General features: G+C 51.8%; 1 protein-coding gene across 6 annotated transcripts in view; it reads right to left on the bottom strand.

Moving 5' to 3' along the window:
• Nucleotides 1–281: 281 nt before the first annotated feature.
• The window catches only part of UCKL1 (uridine-cytidine kinase 1 like 1), a 41,289-nt gene continuing 27,021 nt past the window's right edge, over nucleotides 282–14,549 (bottom strand). For 3 of the 6 annotated variants that reach the window (XM_037915421.2, XM_037915417.2, XM_037915419.2), the window contains 8 exons: nucleotides 9,749–9,768; nucleotides 5,962–6,060; nucleotides 5,135–5,228; nucleotides 3,501–3,563; nucleotides 2,754–2,876; nucleotides 1,889–1,996; nucleotides 1,116–1,272; nucleotides 282–655 (listed from right to left, as the gene is read on the bottom strand). In XM_037915421.2, coding sequence (XP_037771349.1) covers nucleotides 585–655; nucleotides 1,116–1,272; nucleotides 1,889–1,996; nucleotides 2,754–2,876; nucleotides 3,501–3,563; nucleotides 5,135–5,228; nucleotides 5,962–6,060; nucleotides 9,749–9,768 — 735 coding nt within the window. In that variant the 3' untranslated portion in view covers nucleotides 282–584. Of the gene's footprint in view, nucleotides 656–1,115; nucleotides 1,273–1,888; nucleotides 2,102–2,753; nucleotides 2,877–3,500; nucleotides 3,564–5,134; nucleotides 5,229–5,961; nucleotides 6,061–9,748; nucleotides 9,769–13,664; nucleotides 13,682–14,549 lie in introns of those variants that run through there. The other 3 variants (XM_007062555.4, XM_037915420.2, XM_043526725.1) reach the window with 2 other exon arrangements.

Here is a 14,549-nt window from a genome sequence, read left to right on the forward strand (position 1 = left end):
TCCCCCAGAGCGCCTCCTTCAACTCGCTGGGACAGCAGGACAGCGCCTGCGACCTCAGCCATGGCCCGCCCTTGCCTTTCAGAGCATCTACCGTGTCCCCCAGGACAGAGTGGCGGCGGAGAAGGGATCGGAGCATTTTCAACACGGGCGCCAGGTTCAGGGTGATAAAACTCATCTTTACAGCTCCTCCTGGGTTTATCTGTGAGCTGCACAGGGATTAGACCCAGTTACCTGCACTGCAGCCAGGCCAGGGGGTTGGGTCTAACTGCCAACAGCTATGCTGCAAGAAAACTGGAGAAAAACTTTATTTTGTTTGTTATAAAAACTCACATAAGTTACATAGGCAAATATTTAAATTAAAATAAATTAACTCCGCTCTAAAGTAGGACAGTCAGCTAGGATTTGCATTTCTTCCTTTTTAAAAAATATGCCCTAGACTTCAAACGCAACAGCTGAAAAAATATCTATGCCCCAGGGGAAATCCCTTTGGAAATGTACAATAGAAGAGTAAGGTGCCGTGCCAAAGCTGCCTCGTCTCCAGGGTGGGGTCTCGTCTTCTGACCCAGGGCAGGAGGGGGTGTTTGCTAAGTGTCCAGGGTGTCGTCGCTCCAGTAAGGGGGGGCGTCGGTCCCGAAGTAGCGATCTCCAAAATTCCCTAGGGCACGGGGAGAGAGAGAGAGAGAGAGAGAGAGAGAGAGAGAGAGAGAGAGACATGCACGCACAAGGCATCAATGTGAAGTTACACATGGAGATCGGTGCCGCAGGAATGCCGCACACCCTTAACCCAGCTGGGTGGGAACTATACCCGCTCCCCAAAAAACATGAAGGACGATTGCTCTGCCATCCCATGGGAGAGCCCCCCGGGACAGCCTGCAAGAACAGAGGGGCTGCTGGGCCGCCCACGCACTCTGCTCTCCCACATGGGCATGGGAAGGCCAGGGCAGGGGGCGTCAGTTTCCGTCACTTGCAAAAGGAAGGTGGAGAAGAAATGCTGAATGAGGAGACAGCAGCGGGATCAGAGCAACCTCCTTTATTTCCCCTTCTTAGCGTCACACCCTGTTGAACGATCGCTGCCGTCAGCCCTTCCCTTCTGATCCCACCCGGTGGGTACTCACCGATGCCGGGGATGATCCGGAAAAGATTGTTCACCTTCTTGTCCACTGCTGTTGTGATGATCTTCACTTGGGGGAAGGCGTAGGCCACCGAGTGGACGCCCATCTCCGCCATCAGCAGGGAGAGAAGGAAGATTTTGTCCTCGGGGACGTCGTGATCCTGCGAGAGAGTCGCGGCGTGAGGTTGGGGGAGGAGCCATGTCACCGCTCTGGAGACTCCCCTCCTCCCTATGCACAGACCGCAGCGGTGCAAGGGTCTGTACGCCCCTCCTCCCCGTCAGCCCCGACTTGGAGAGAACTCCGCTTTCAGGCCAGTTCAAACCCTTGGCCTCCCACCCAAAAGGGCCAGCACTGTGATTGGGCCTATGCCCCCGGGGACCAAGAGCAGCCCTCTGCCTCATCTCCTTCTCGGAGCCGATCTCCCTGCTGGGCTGGGGACACTGAGAACCAAGTCCTGGGAAGGAGCTGGCTTGCGTTGGACGTGAATTCAGTTCCTGCAGGGCTTATCCCCCGGGGCTGCTCCAGGGAAGGGCGACTAGGAGTGTCTGGCCCCGAAGGTCACTGCGGCTTGCACCACGCCAGCCGGCCTCCTTCCTCTTTTCACCGCGGGGCCCAGGTTTAAAGGTACTGGCATTCGCTTTGTTTACTTGGACTCCGGGATTTGGCATCAGAGAGCTGGGCTGGACCCGCCCCCCTCCCCAAGTTCCCAGCACCCCCAGGGCTGCTCCGGGGTTTCCCCCTCTGAACGGAGACGGGCCCCCGCCGTCCTTCCTTACCAGCAGCACTCTCACCGCCATCATGGCTGCCGCCCCCGTGGAGACGGTGCAGTCCATCAAGATCACGTGATCTTCACGAATGTCCTTCGGCAACCTCAGGTAGTGGAGCTGGGCAAGGGACAGGCCAGAGAGGGATTTGGGAAATGCGGGCGGGAAAGTGCCCTCAGAACAGCTCTGCTCACATCTCCCTTAGCTGGGCGGGGGATGCGCCACCTGCCGCAGGGAGACAGCAGAGGCCACTTACCCATTGCTGGCAGGATTAATGGGCTGGGCTGAATCAGGTACAGGCTGCCAGCCTGTTACCAGACCCTTTGTTTATGAGGCAGTTGCTGCTAAAAGGCTAGCCGGGCAAGCACCAAGGCAATGGGCTGGTGCTTACCAGACGGGGATGAACACTTAGTGAAGAGGATACATTTAAAAAGCCCCAATGAGCGTGGTCTGATTTTTTTAATGGTGAGTGTACCGAACTGTGCGCAGTTCTGTGCCTCACTGGCATGCCCAGGCCACAGTCAGCTGTGGCCGGTGTACGTGCATCTGACTAGACGTCTACCCAGTCACTGCACATGCAACTGTGTGTGTATTTTTGCACAGCCGATTGTGAAAGCTTCCAGACCACGGGACATACCCTATGGGTTCGCTTGAAGCCAGACATTTTGGACCTCAATGACCGATGCTTATTAAATGTGAAAGCCAGTTACCAACCGGCCACCTGCTGACGAGACCTGCTGTGTCCAGCAGGAACAAATGAACTGATTGCAATTACTAGGCATGTGGCAGCGCTAGGGATCCCTGCAACAGAGACTCGGCTGCTGCGAATGGTCACGGGGCGCAAGGCGCCCTCGACTCTGAGGACCAAGCCCTTTACCTCTGGCTCTCCAGTGTTGCTGTTGGTCTGGATGAGGATGGTGCCGATTCGGACGTCCTTGCACACGGCTCGGAGTGCCGGCTCCATAGTCTCCCCTGCTCTCAGGATAGACACACCTGTGATCTGCAACAGAGTGGGGATGAAGTGGCCACGCGGGGTCCCTCAAATGCTCCTACGCCAGTGTTCTCTGGTCTCCAAAGGAACTAGACCTAGCACAGATCTACAGCAATTCTGGATCCAGAGGCTCAAAGCACTTCACAGCCACAGGTAAGTTCATTAGCTGCACTTGATCTATGGGTTGTGTGCAGAACGCAAACCCCAGGCCTGGTCCCCTGCTCCTGTTTGCCCAGGCCAGCAATGGGACTGAACCATGCACAGCCGCGTGTGAACCACATCTCCTCCAGCAGTGACAGGGTTAAGCAGCTAGCTCCTCCCAGCTACCATCCCGACTCCAACAAGACACAGCTGCCTCCCCAACAGGATACATGGGAGGATGAGAAGAGGAGCGATTCGGCGCACACACCTAATTAGTGCTACTGAAGGGCCTGACCTGACTAGTCACTGCTGTTAGGATCCCCTGGTCTCTACAGCCCAGCAGAAAGCCAGCTGCCCCCTGGAGCAGACCCAGCTATTCCAGATGCTGAGGAGGGGCCCATTAAGTCCGGGGGACTCTTCCCGTTGACTTCAATGGGCATAGGATCTGGCCCCAGTGTGTGCAATTGAATCCAGCCTTTCCCTTCCCCTTACCTGCTTCCCACTGTAGGATCTCCCCTCGTAGTCCTCTCCCTGAGGGGTCTGGACGGTGCAGCTCTAGAAAGATCACAGCACAAGCTTTAACACGGGCTCAGACCGCTGGCGCACCGGAGCCATGGCACAAAAGCCACAGGCTGGTGCACCCTGGACACACTCATGGAGCCAGGGGAGGTGCTTGAGCCCTGGACACTAGCTGCGCAAGCCAGAGATGGCCCCTTACTCAGGGGCAGGGGTTTAGCTGCCTTAGAAACACGGCTGCGCCGGCACTGTGATCTCTGCTCCCAAAGCCGAGCGATGGACGTGCCCTTGTGCTATACAATTACCCACCCCACAGCAGCAGTGACGGTGGAGACATGCCCTGCAGACACCTTTTCCCCCAGGAAGAAAAGGAGGACTTGTGGCACCTTAGAGACTAAAAAATTTATTTGAGCATAAGCTTTCGTGAGCTACAGCTCACTTCATCGGATGCATGCAGTGGAAAATACAGTGGGGAGATTTTATATACACAGAGAACATGAAACAATGGGTGTTACCATACAGACTGTAACAAGAGTGATCACGCAAGGTGAGCTATTACCAGCAGGAGAGAAAAAACAAACAAACAATCTTTTGTCGTGATAATCAAGGTGGGCCATTTCCAGCAGTTGACAAGACCATGTGAGGAACAGGAGAGGGGGAAAATAAACATGGGGAAATAGCTTTACTTTGTGTAATCACAGAATCACTGACACATCCACTCCCAGTTTTTATTCAAGCCTAAGTTAATGGTGTCCAGTTTGTAAATTAATTAATGTAAACCTAAAAATGGCAATTCTTCAACAAAAAAACTTCAAAAACAGACTCCAAAGAGAGACTGCTGAATTGGAATTAATTTGCAAACTGGACACCATTAATTTAGGCTTGAATAAAGACTGGGAGTGGATGTGTCATTACACAAAGTAAAACTATTTCCCCGTGTTTATTTTCCCCCCCTCTACTGTTCCTCACATGGTCTTGTCAACTGCTGGAAATGGCCCACCTTGATCATCACTACAAAAGGTTTTTTGTTTTCTCTCTCTCTTCTGCTGGTAATAGTTCATCTTACGTGATCACTCTCTACAGTCTGTATGGTAACACCCATCGTTTCATGTTCTCTGTGTATATAAAATCTTCCCACTGTATTTTCCACTGCACGCATCCGATGAAGTGAGCTGTAGCTCACGAAAGCTTAGGCTCAAATAAATTGGTTAGTCTCTAAGGTGCCACAAGTCCTCCTTTTCTTTTTGCGGATACAGACTAACACGGCTGCTACTCTGAAACCTTTTCCCCCCAGGGAGGAGATGAGAACAAGACACGTGACAGCTGTCAGTCACACTGCTCACTGCACCGCTGGAAAGCATGTAGACACTATGGGGATGAGCGTGGTAATAAGAACGCATATACAACAGAACAGGGTCCCATCTCTGGTGATCCCTGCTGTCTGACCTAGGAGAATCATTTCTTTTTAGCCTTTTCCATGAGGGCAAGTCACAGAGAAGTAGGGAAGGCTCCACGGGGCAAACGCAGACCTCTCCTTGTCCCCCCAGACTTGGATCAGAAAGGAGAGAACAACGCGCTTTCCCCTCCATCCCCTTGTTTCCTGTACGTACCTGGAAAGGCAGAAATGACAACGCGTGCTCAATCAGCAGCCGCATCAGCCTCTTGGAGTAGAAAATGAACTCGTCTCTGCTGGTCTCCTTGTTTCTAAGGGGGAGGGGAGAAAGGCACGTCCGTCAATGAGAACTCTCCATGAGATGCTGACTGTGAGTCAGGGGCTGCCTTAAGGGTGAGGCAGGGTCGTGCAGGAAGAAAAAGGTGGACCAGATACACATGGCAGGTTCCTCAGCCTCCTCCCAGGTCGAGGCAGCTGATATCATCACAGGCCTTCCACCAGGGGGATCCAGCCGAGGACCCTGAACTTCACCAGGCCCCTTTACCAGGAATTGCGTGATATTGCGTCGTCCTGTCCCACCCCAGGTTGCAGGTTTGTTGCTGGGACATAGGCACTTTTGCAAAGGGAGCGCCGAGGTGGAGCAATCGCTGTCCCAGAGCTCCAGGGTTCTAATCCTAACTCTGCCGCGATCTTGCTGTGGGGCTTTGGGCAGATCTCTTACCTCTCTATGCCTCCGTTTCTCTGTCTGTACAACAGGGACGGTACCCAGCTTTTGGGGTGATGGCAGGATTAGCTGTTCACGGCTGACCAGGGCAGCCAGCATGCAGACACTCAGAGTTAGGGGTTGACATTATCCTATTTTAAATGGATGATTCTAGGAAATGGGTGAGAACTGCCCAGCCCCGACTAGGGTCTCTGGCCCAGGACAGGATTTCATCTCTTGGGGGAGTGGGAGATGTCAAACACCCAGACCAAGGTTGGATGATACCAAAGGCCCCCAAGCCCTTAGCCTCACCCACTCCAAACGCGGGGTGGCGTGCTTACCGGATGATGGTGTGCATGCCGCGCACTTGTGGGGTACTCTTCAGCACGCTGAGGGTCCGAGGAAGGGGATGGCACTGGTGGGCAGAGGCCAGCGCTGCCCTGGAGACCAACACAACACCACAGCTAGGTGAGCGCTTGTTTACACGCATAAACACTCATCCAGCCAAACTCCAAGGGCAGTACCCAAGGCCTGCAGTCCAGGGGGAGGAAGACACCCAAAGGTGACAAGGGAGTTGTTGACACTAATGAGAAGCCACGTCTAGAATCCCGGAGCCTTCGCATCCCACCAGCCCCCACGACAGCTGGGATGTTAAGGCTCCAACTGGCTGCACAAACATATTTACCATCCAGGACGTGCCATCTACTGTAACTGACCAGTCATGTTAGGAGAGAGAAAGCTTCTCAAAAAAAAAGATCACACTCCCGCAGCTCACGGGTCTCATTTGCTTTCTTTGCTCTAATTCAGTGGATGGATCCCTCAGTCAATGAATGAGGAAGGGACAGCTAGGAGTAAAGTATCTCAAATTTAACCCCATAAAAGGTGCCTCTCTCAGAGCAAATATTTTCTGGTACATCATCAGAAACAGGGTACTTGGTCAGCATGTCCCACACCCATGCACCGGCTGACAGCTTTGATCCCTTGAGATTAACTGCACCCCTTGGGATGCACGACTGTTCTAGGAAGGGTTTGGTGTGGGAGCTCTGGTCCATTCATAGACAGTCACGTCGTTACAAAATTAGGAATAGCCTCAAGACGCTTTATAGCTGGACAGGCCTGGCGACTGGGATGACTCATCTCTGGATGACAAATCAATTAACATGGCTGAGTGCAATGCCTATTCCTGGATCAAGGAAATGCCATTGATAATGGGTTCCCATTAGCTTGCCTCTCTTTGTTTGAAAGATGTAGTAAGGTCACATCTCTGGCTGGAAAGGATGAACCAATCAGCCCTGCATGTGAGGAACGCAGGACTCAGACAGCTATGCATTGGATCACACACAAAAATGACTGCAACTGGTTCGGGAACATATTGGGGGAAGGAAAAGATAAAAGCACCAGCCAAGTACAGATTTAGTAGAGAACCACCCTGATTAATTAATGCAACACACACAAGCAAGCCAGGAGGACGAAGATGACTAGGTAGGGATTTAGGAAGAGGGGCATGGTGATCAGATTCCTCCATCTACCCAGTCATCCTTTGGCCTTGGCTAAAACAAATGCAAATCAAGACATGAGCGAAGCCCGTTGAGCGTTTGAGGGTTTCGTGCTTATTCCACTAGCTCCAGTTTTGACTGTTAAAAAGCAAAGAGATGTTTCTTTACGGAAACAGATGCTTTCTGTACCCATGTCACCAGGGCTGTGGATGGCCTGTGACCATTCTGCATGTGTGGGCATGCAGGGATCCCACCCTGATGCATCAGCTGATTACACAGAAAGGCTGTAATAGGTTTGGGGGTGTGTGTGTGTGTGTGTGGGGGTTTCCACTCCCCAGATAGAGGGTAGAAATTTCAATGGCAGGAACCAAGCTGGGAAAGGGCATTTGTGAAATACTTTGAGGGGAAATCTGAATACACCCCCACCAAGGGCGGAGAGATAAATGGGGTGCATGGGGTGCACTCAGTTCTAGGGGGAGGCTTTGCAAGAGCATTATCCAAAGTGCCGCCCCGGCACCACTTGTGCTCTGAAGTAAGATGAACCCCTCAAAGCCTCGGGGGCAGATGGTCAGCAAAACAAGCTGCACTCGGTTAGCGAGGAAGACCCCCTGGTTAGTCCCCCTGGCACCCCCCTTGTGTCCCATCCCTCCCCATGCCCACAGCGAGGCTTCACCAGCAGCAAGAGGCTGCTATGCTCCTGCAGGTCCCCTCCTTGTGCCGCTGCTCCAGGCTTCCGCAGGGCAGTCTGACCCCAGCCTCACTAGAGGCCCTCACTCTTGGTAAGGACCCAATCCTGCAGCCACTTTACCTGGGGAATGGCTGCAGGATCGGGCCCACAAACAGGTTTTGCCTTGGTCCACACCAGCCCGAGAGGAGGAGAATTGTGTGTGTGGGGGGGGAGGGGGCAGGAGGGTCGAGGGGGATAAAAACAAAAAAAAAGGAGAAATCATCAAAGAAACCAGCTGGAGCCAACATTCCTTGTCACAAAACAAGAGCAATGGGCTTGGGGCATCTCCAGCATGCCCCCCGGCTGGAAGAACGGGCTGCCGCCCCCACAGCGCTGCTGGGGCAGGGGTAACGGTGCCCTGCTTTTACACAGCACCTGGATCTCAAAGCGCGTCACAGCCGGACCCGAAACACGGGCTCTACGCACCCGCCGCCCGGGGCGGGAACAAGGCAGTTCTGTGGCAGGGCCCAGCAATAGCAGATAAGGGCAGCAGATCCAACTGCAGGGCACCTACAGGAGACGGAAAACTCCCAGAGGTGGCATTTGAACAGGCCACTAGGACAAGTGACCTCACTCCCCGTGAAGCGTCCCAGGGGCTCCTCAGAGAACTCCCCCGGGGGCAGACCCTGAGCTTCGCCTCTCTGCGCTCAAGGCTGGCAAACCTGCTGGACAAGAGCCAGCAGTAACGGCTCCAGGGCAGAGCAGTCCACTTTTTCTTGTTAGGCCTGGCAGAGGATTCACCAATACCCCTGCCATCTGCGGGTCCTTTTACACCTACGTGCCACAAGCCAGGGAATTGCACCTTAAGGCTACGCCCCCCGCCCCCGAGGACGGCGCGCTGGCCTCAACTCGGCATTTGCAGACTCATTGGGACCCAGGCCTTAAAGCAAGGAGTGTGGTCCGCACCGTCACAAGCCACAAACCGAACGGCCCTGTGGGTTGCAAAGGCCCTCCGAGGTCACGGCTCTGCTGCCCACGCCCTTGTATCCGATCCAAGTGCTGGTCACCGCCGCCCTCCAGCTCCCCGCCCCCACGCACACCGTGGTACGTCACTGTGTGCCACACCAGAGAGGATCAGCCCATGTTGTCTTCTCCAGCACCTACACAAAACACCAAGACACAGTCCCCGGATGCCACAACCAGGCATAACGCAACCAGGAATGCCCCTCCTACACCACCGAGCTGTGAACAGGCCTGGGGGAACCTGTCATTTTGTCACCTATGTTTCCATTTGTTCCTGAAATGCTTGCACTTTGCTTTCCAGGCTGTGACAGCAGAGGAACCCCTTGGGGTGCCTGCAGCCCTATACCACTCTGTGGGGTGAGAGGCAGACCAGGGATTAGTTGCTGTGTATCTCATGGCAAACAACCCCCAAAAGCAATGGTGGGACTAGACACCTCATGCTCTGGGGAATTCTCCAGATTCAGCAGAGGGGAAGGATGGTTCAGTGGTTGGAGCAATAACCTAGGGCTGGAGAGAAAGTCAAGTCCCCGCTCTGCCACAGATGTTCTGCAAGACCATGGGCAAGTCACTTAGCCTCCCTCTGCCTCAGGTCCCCATCTGTAAAATGGAGATAATAGCACTGCCCAGTCTCCCAGGGGTGTTCTAAAGATAAATACATTAATGACTAGGAGATGCCCAGATACTATGGCAATGTGGCCATATAGGTACCCAAGACAGATACCTCCATAGTCTAATTCTCAGGACGATCTGATCTGGAGAAGAGGTACTGGGGGGAGAGAGGGTTCCTTTTGGTTCAGCTTAAAGAACATCACCCTTGTAGGAACCTGCACATGCTCCCTCTTGGTGGACCCCCACGTTCAGCATGCAGCCCTGGCTCACCCGCCGTCACCCCCCAGCTCCCATGATTAGTATCAAAATCAAAACACTGCAAGCGTTCCTCACATATCCCAGCGTAGCTTCCTCTGTTCACCAGATGGGAGGGATGTTCAGGGAGTGACAAAGCAGGAAATACAACAAGGGTTTAAAGGGGAGGGAGGGGGAAAAAGGAAAAAGCATTTTAATTAGTCAAAGAACCGGGGGGAAGAGGGGAGCCATGATCCGTATGAACTTCAAGCAGTATCAGTTGGATTCGATCAGCGCCTGAGCCATCAGGGAGAGATCCCTCGGCAACCGTCTTTTCCACTGAACCTGTGTTTGCTTAACAGATTGTCTTAGAGATGCCACCCTCTGCTGGACAGTCTCCCAGGGGCCCCACCCAGCACTCACACCAACCTAGCGCGGGGGAAAAATGACAGTGTTATGTCCCCTGTGCATTCCATGGAGCGAGGCCCCAGTCCCAGCCACGGCCTTGGCAGAGAAGCGTGATGTCACAAACGCCGGACGGGCAGGAGCCTATTGTGCCCTCCACGACTTGCACACCTTGCTCCTGCTGACGCTAACCGGAGTTGGTGTCTATGGCTCCGTCCCCGACTCTGCTGCATGGAGGAGAGACCAGACCCCTCATCCAGGACTCCGTGCATTCCCACGATCAGAGAGAGGAGCCTTCATTTACTCCAAGATCCCAGCAACTGGGAAAGCTGGGGAAGGGCACACACTGATGGCCAAGCATGCAGCTGGGCCTCAAAAAGTGCACGGTTGGCACACGCAAACAGGCACAAGATATGCCCACCGACCTGCTTGCCAGGCCCACGTGGGGACACAAACACTCACACTTGGGTGGCACACGCCTCTTGATAGAGGCCCAGTTAAAGATTTGGCCTGGGATCCACAGCCCAGGCTCCTCTCCCAGCGGCATGGGAGTGTAGTCGAGTACAAGCCATGTTTGCACACACACGGCAAGAGCACTTTACGTTCTGCAGAGAGACACTGGCAATCTGGCCCGCTGAACAGAACTGGGCGTGGACCCTACCAGGGGATCGCAAACGGGGCAGCGAGAACAGCTCGGCAGCTTGCACAGCCAACCTGACAGGGACAAGAGCTCATGCTCTCTCTGGACCCTGCGCTGGAGAATGGCGGACAGATCAGGCTTAGGGGGCCTGCAGGAGTTTGTCCCTCTTTGCTGTCTTGGCTCTCAGCCATCCTGTGGGTGAGGCAGGTGAGCAGAATTTCCTCTCCCCGCTTCGCTGTGGCTGACCAGCAATGGAACATTCAGCCAAGCCACCATGAGCAGGTCGAGAAAATGTCTCACGTTGGAAACTTATTTCCCTCCCCAGAACGAAAGCTTCAAAGGGGGGGGGGGGGGAAGGGGGAGGGAGAAATGAAAGCAAAAGAAATATGGGGGTGACCGTCTCTCAGAAAGGCACGGTGAATACCACCAGCTCTTTGCTGTACATGCAATCAGACAGGAAGCAGACAAGAGACAGCCAGCTACAAAGAAGCTAATGTAGGTAAGGCATTTCAAACACGTACGGCAGCTGGCTTTTAACGGCTGACATTTCAAACAAGGACTACTACACCGTGCCACGGCTTGATATTTAAAGACACAATTGGCAAAGGGCACATGGAGGTGATCTAGACCTGGGGATGGGAAGTATCGATTGGCAACGGTGAATTCATCTTCGAGAACACCCGTTTCTAGAAGCAAGTCCAGTTCTCAAACAGCATGGCGGAAGGAAAAAAAAATGGATCAAGACATCGCTGAGAGCATCATACTTCGATGCAAGCAAGCAGACTCCGGGGTCTGCTCTGCCGAGGAGGTGTATGTGTCTGTTCCTACTGGCGTTAAGGGGAACTGCACGCGTGGGTGTACAGCGCCTGCACATGGATGGCTCAGTGTGTTGCAGTTTCAGACAGGAAACGTGCGTCTGGGTGTGAAACTGAAAAGTCGAATGTCCAGCGATTATTACAATTTTCTTTAAATGAGTGAGAATTTGGATGCATCAGCAACTAACTCAGTTACCATCCAGTTAGAGGTATCAACAGTTCATCCTGGTAATTTACCCTGTCATTACACACTGGGCTTAGAATCAGCTCACCTCCATAATACTTAAAAAGTTCCATTGACGAAGTGCTAGAGAGAGGCCAAAGCGATGGAGTTTGGATCTGGATTCCTACCCAAATTTACCTACAGTTTGTGTGGAAGGTAGGTTAGCCCGGGCCCAGATCCAACATCTGGGTTTTTCTCTACCAGTTACAGATTATGCATAGCTTCACCAACACAGCATTTGAAAGGCACTGACATTAGAATGGGGGATTTTGGTATTCATTATAAGCCATTAAGAACTGAGGCTGTGGAGTTCGGTTAGTTGGAAGGCCCAATTTTTTTCAGGCACGTTTCACTTTTGTTGCATGTCCCCATCTATCAGCCCTGATCTGCTACTTAACACACAGCTGCCCCTGGGTGGACGGGGCGCTGGAGACAGCTGACTTAATAAAAACCTTTGGGTTTCATGAGTTTAAACCAATGTTTGCAGGCATGTTCCAACTCCGGACCTTCATTTTTTTTCAACCTTTTACCAGAAAGGAAGCCTTGATTGAAATACACGATAAGGATTCTGAGGTTACCCAAGTGTTGTAGTTATTTGTGCAATTAAAGGGCTGCAGCACTAAACTCTCCATCACACAATCAGCACCATTTTATTAGATTTGTTGACTTTCAAGATGCACGAAGAAAAGGCAAAATCAAGACGACGAGTAGTACTTTTTGGATTTCAGAATAATATCAGCTTGGGGGCAAAAATCAGCCTGTTACAAATTAGACATTTGTAACTGAAACATTTTCATGGTTGTGTCACTATATGCCGCCTCCCGACCCTCCAAACACTTACGTACGTGAGCACAGGTACCCGTAGGAGTAGAGTTACTCACACGTATAGACGTTTGCCACATTAGGCCCCGAGATTGTTAAAAGTGAAATTTTAACCATCCAATTTACTTGCTTGAAAATAACTAGCTTTGGGAAAAAACAGAAGCTTTTCTATTCATCTGAGGGTTTGTAAAAGCTTTTTTATGCCAAATGTAAACTTCAGGCCTACCTGAGTTACGTGTCTCTTTAAACAAAGATATACATCTAAGTGGAAATGCATTTTTAGAAATGCATCTTTTCGCCTCCCACAAAAATAGCTGAAATCTTAGCTGAATGCCTAATGGAAATGGAAAAGCAGAAGCACCATCTACATGCTGATATTGTAAGGGTAGCTAAATAGGTGTCTACTCTGTATATACACCTGGAGCTACTAGGCAATAGTATCTCCCACTATATTTTTGGCAAATCCTGAAATTATTTCCATAGAACTTGTCCTCCTGGACCAAAGCGTGTGTATTACCACTCAGAATCAGTCGAGTTCCCTTTGGGTGCTATGACCCCTGTGCTTTAGTCTCCTGCTCCCCGGGGCTGCCTGAATTCTCAAGGAACTTCATTTAAACGTGAGGAGGGTTCAGCTTAAATTTCCTTTGGGTTACGAACACAAGGCCTCGGTTTTCCTATGCTTTTCCAGCGGCCGCTGCTCAGAAGAAGAATTCTCCAAACCACTTTTCACATTAGTTGAAGAAAAAAAAAATTCTGGTAAAAAATACCAAACTCTTTCCCATTCTGCAAGTCGTCAGCCTTGTGAATGTCTCTGATTCACCGAAGAACAAGTTAGGCCTGGATCCAACGTCAATGGGAGTTGGATTGGGTATGCAGTCAGGTCAGATGTTGGCCATATAAACTGCAGGTACCTTCACTTTCTATATATGCCCAGAGCTTAAAATATTGCCCTCCTGGCTGTACCTGAGCACAAAGGGTGAGATGAGCTCTACGGGTCTAAGCTCCAGGAGGAAGTTACTGGATTCTGATAGAGACAGTGCAGCCCAAGCAGTGCCTGGCATTGGAAATGCCTCAGGTCACGCAGACAGGACAGAGTCATGAGGGTCTTACCTGACACTGAGTTCACGCTGCAGCAGTAACACAAAGACACAACGCAACCGGCATTAAGCATTGTCAAGCCCACGGGCGTTTAGAGACAAAAAAAAAAAAAAAAAGGGAAAAATAGGAATATTTTCCTGTGTTCACAGTTAGTCTTTCTCCCTCTGCCCCCCAATAAACCCCTCCCACCCCTCAAAACTCAGCATCCACAGGTTCTCCCAAACCAGCAGTCTGGGAAGGACCCGCATTTCTCACCCACTGTGAGATTTAGCTGAAAGAAAGTTTTGCTCTAATTTGCTTTTCCTGAGGCCTGTTCCTGGAAGCAGCAGCTATCTCATCTCCATGGAAACCGTTCAGGTCTCGGACCCCAGCTATGAGTCAGTTCAGAGACTGCAAAACCAGTTTCCATCTTGCTTTAGATACCAGTTATTCTTCTGATATGACATCAGCGTTTCATACATATACAAGAAAACAGCTCCTATGGCCGGGTAGCAAGATGAAACTTGGCTTTCACAACCTCTAGACCTGCCCTTATTCAACACTACAAATAGGGCTGTTTGCAGGAAAATACAGGGACCCCTTTTTAACTAGGAGAGGAGACATTTTTGGAGGGGCACACTCTAGGGAAGTGCTAACGTATAGGAGCAATGTCTCCTATATGGACTTGCTGGCCTGCGTGGTATTGCATGCAGTCTCATGCATACAATACCAGGCAGCCAGATGGCTGTAGCCGAGTGGGAGCTTAGAAAGGCCAACTGGAGTGGAGAATTTTACTTCCAAGTGCATCTGACTTGTGTGCGCATTCGCCCTTCTGGAACTCTGCCCTGAGCAGAAGGGGAGCGTAGCTATCTTGAAAAGCAAACAGATTCCAATGGCAAAATCAAAGTGCAAAGAGAC

The sequence above is a fragment of the Chelonia mydas genome, chromosome 13 (assembly GCF_015237465.2).
Source record: "Chelonia mydas isolate rCheMyd1 chromosome 13, rCheMyd1.pri.v2, whole genome shotgun sequence".
NCBI classification, from domain to species: domain Eukaryota; kingdom Metazoa; phylum Chordata; order Testudines; family Cheloniidae; genus Chelonia; species Chelonia mydas.